This window comes from Gekko japonicus, unplaced genomic scaffold (assembly GCF_001447785.1).
Source record: "Gekko japonicus isolate JY-2015 unplaced genomic scaffold, Gekko_japonicus_V1.1 scaffold1636, whole genome shotgun sequence".
In the NCBI taxonomy this organism is placed as follows: Eukaryota; Metazoa; Chordata; class Lepidosauria; order Squamata; family Gekkonidae; genus Gekko; species Gekko japonicus.
The window spans coordinates 307,071-310,486 of NW_015176023.1; the positions used below are offsets into that span (position 1 = coordinate 307,071).

Consider the following 3,416-nt stretch of genomic DNA (forward strand, 5'->3'; position numbering starts at 1 on the left):
TTCTTCTTGCACCTGTGCGCTGCGTAGGTGAACAGATCCCTTTCATCCACTCAGATGGCTTGCAGACCCCTGACTCTTTTTTGACACCATGTGGTCCGCTACCACTATCCTGAATCTGACCAGTTATGTTCAGATGTGATCTCTGTTTCAGCTGAGGTTAAGGGGGTGTTTATTCTTGGTGTGTTTCTCTCAGCTTCTAGAGGATGTGTCCTTTCACAACCAACCACAACAACAGCCGTCAGCTCATGAAGACCCAGCGAACGTGCTATTTCTTGACTCGCTATGAATGACCAAAGCCCTCAGGTTCAGGTACGTGGGACTCGGTTTGCTGCCAAGAGTGGGAAGGGGGTGCTCCGGAGTCAGCCTCGGAAGAGTGGGGGGGGGAGATTAGAGTATTCCCCCCCATATTCTTTGGGAGCTGTCTCACACTCACAGCATTTCCAAATTTATTTTGGAAAAAGCAGTTAGAAGCCATGAAGGGTGGGAACCCTCAACCCATATCTGACTCCAAATGAACAAGCCACTGCTTACTGAAGAAGCATCCAGTTTATCTGTTCAGGTGCTGTATAATATACAGCACAGAGGTAAACTGAGGCTTGCCTCATGTAATCTGCAAACCCTGTGTAGCGAGTGAGGGGTGTGGGAGGGAGGGGAAGGCACTCTGCACATGCTTGTGGGCTTTCAACCTCTTCTCCATGTAGTCCAGGGCTGAGCCGTAGGCTTGGAGGCTGAGTTCAGGTCCTGAATCCAAATGACTCCAAACCCCAATGAAGACCTATTTCTAGGTGAGGCTTTCTTCCCTTGCTTTTGCTCCATATATCTATGAACTATTTAAGGGGGGCGCTCCTGGGATCTGGGATTGGAACCACCCCCCGCCCACCCCGGTCAGTCAGTGATTTTCACCGTTTTTGAAGGGGGGGTGGGCTCACATCTAACTTGCTATAGCTTTCTGGAGCCCCTTACAAAGTAACTCCACATCACTTTCTCCATCCCCAGTACCAGGGCTTTTTTTGTAGAAAAAGCCCAGCAGGAACTTAATAGCATAATAGGCCACACCCAACAGCAGGAACTCATTAGCCTATTAGGCCACACCCCTGATAGTACAGCTCATTAGCCTATTAGGCCGCACCCCCATGTTACCAAAAGTGTGGTTATCCAGCCACACCCACCCTTTGCTTCTTATTCTGTTTACCTTGTCTGTGGTCAAAACCCAGGGCCTTTTCTTGTAGCAGGAACTCCTTTGCATGTTAGGCCACACACCCCTAATGTAGCCAATCCTAATGGGTTCCTGCTGTTGGGTGTGGCCTGTTATGCTAATGAGTTCCTGCTGGGTGTGGCCAACTCGGGAGCCAGCCGGAACTCCGTTCCTGTGCGTTCCTGCCCAAAAATAGCCCTGCCCAGTACAAAACACAGAAATCACAGAACACTTAACGAGTTTATCATTTATTTTTCATGTTTAATATTTATAAATATTGCCGTTGCCTGCAGGGTGGTCTCCCATCCAAGTTTCTGAGAGCTGGCGAGACCAGGTGAGATCGGGTTAGCCTGGGCCACCCAGCTCAGGGCATGTTGATTGCATTGCGCTTTAAAGCTTTACATCCCTCCTTTGAGCCTTTACGTTTTAAAGGGTGTTAACGGCTAGTTCTGGAGGGTCGCCGTGTCGGTCTGCACTAGAGGAGTACGGACTGATGACCTCCACTTCGGTGTGTCTGAGGAAGTGTGCCTTGCACGCGAAAGCCCACGCCCCGAATGAAACTTTGCTGGTCTTAAAGGTGCCCCCAGACTCAAACCTTGTTGAACAACAGATGGTATTTCATGGCCATTTTGTGCATGATTTGCCACCAAGTCCCCTCGCAGCTCCTCTGGTTCCTCCTCCCCACCCACCCCCGGCATGACCCACTTTGAGGTCTGGACTCTTGGTCAATGCGGAGGAGACCGACACCCTGGGCAGACACGGCCGCAGTGCCCACTCCCTTCCCCTGCCTTCCTTTTGTGCTAAATTCCACTCCAGATCTCCCTGGTAACGAATGCCTGCACTCATCCCTCAGGAGCTGAGTCCCTGGACAGACGAACTGCCCATCAGCACAGAGTGGTACTCGTGGGACTACGATGCCGAGACCCCAGCGCTGCCCGAGCTGTGTGAAAAGGAGGCCGTCCGTGCCGTGGCACGCGTCTACCTGCCGGCGATGGCCGTCCTGTTCTGCCTGCTGGGCGTCCCGGGCAACGGGATGCTCTTGCTGATCCAGGCCTGCTACCGCCGCGGCCGGTCCCTGGGCGACACCCTCCTCTTGCACCTGGCGGCCTCCGATCTGCTGCTGCTCCTGACTCTCCCCGTGGGCGTGGCGGGGATGGTGGGCAGCTGGCCCCTGGGCTCCGCCCCCTGCCAGGCCCTGCAGGGCCTCCACGCCCTCACCTCCTACAGCGGCTTCCTGTTCCTCATGGGCCTCACCGTGGATCGCTACGTGGCTATCGCGCAGGCCCCCACTGCCCACCGCCTGCGCCCCGTGGCTGCTCGCTGGGCCGGGCCGAGCGCAGGGCTGGTGTGGCTGCTCTCGGCGGCTCTCGCCCTGCCCCAGTTCCTGTACGCCCGGGTGGAGGACCATGGTGGCTTCCCACTCTGCCGGGTGGCCGTGGTGACGGCTGCGGTGAGCCTGGCCCAGGTGGGCCTTGGCTTCGTGCTGCCCTTGGTGCTCATGGGGGCCTGCTATGCCGCCATCGCCCGCACCCTCCTGTCCTCCCCTTGCGCCCAGTCCCAGAAGGCCCTGCAGCTGATCTTGGCTCTGGTCTTGCTCTTCGTTGTCTTGCAGCTGCCCCACGCTCTGCTGACGGTCCTGGACACGGCTGATCTGCTGGGCCGCCGGTCCTCGAATTGCCCGGCCGTCCTCCGGCGGGACCTGGCCCTGCTCATCACCAGTGGCCTGGCCTTGGCTCGCTGCTGCCTGAACCCCGTCTTCCACGCTTTCCTGGGCGTGCGCTTCCGGAGGGATCTGCAGCAGCTGGGCAAAGATGCTGGCTGTCGACTGCAGGGGGCGTGCTGCGGCAGAAGGGCCAAGAGAAGAGGCAGCCGGCAGGCGTCCCTCACCACTGCCTACCTGGAAGGAACGTCCGGAGCACCATAAAGATCCTGGGCAGGGGCCCGGCTGCCTCCCTGCCTGCCTGCCTGCCTGGGGGGGGGGTCCTGGTCGAGGTGGAACGCCTCTTCAGGCCCTTCGGGTGCAGGCGTGCGACTCACTCCCAGCATGCTCTGCGTCTCCAGGCGAGCTCACCTTTCTCACAATAAACCTTCTCTTTAAGGATAATGCTAAGACCTGTGTCCTTGAAAGTTCCCTGTTTGCATTCTGCAAGCACCCGAGGTCAGTGGTTGCAGATGGGCACTGGGCAGCCTGCCAGCAGAAGATGCTGCTTGCCTGTGGACT

At 57.3% G+C, this 3,416-nt stretch overlaps 1 protein-coding gene across 1 annotated transcript; it reads left to right on the forward strand.

Annotated features, from left to right (window-relative positions):
* The first annotated feature begins 282 nt into the window (after positions 1 to 282).
* Positions 283 to 3,119, forward strand: CCR10 (chemokine (C-C motif) receptor 10). Its single transcript, XM_015426593.1, has 2 exons — positions 283 to 309; positions 2,049 to 3,119. The coding sequence occupies exons 1-2, from the start codon at positions 283 to 285 to the stop codon at positions 3,117 to 3,119; spliced, it is 1,098 nt and encodes a 365-aa protein (XP_015282079.1).
* Positions 3,120 to 3,416: the final 297 nt, after the last annotated feature.

Bases quoted from the DNA above. Each gene is read 5' to 3' on its own strand.
- CCR10 (XM_015426593.1), top strand. From the start codon at position 283: ATGAATGACCAAAGCCCTCAGGTTCAG. The intron at 310-2,048 runs GTACGTGGGACT...CTCATCCCTCAG, and splicing joins ACCAAAGCCCTCAGGTTCAG to GAGCTGAGTCCCTGGACAGA.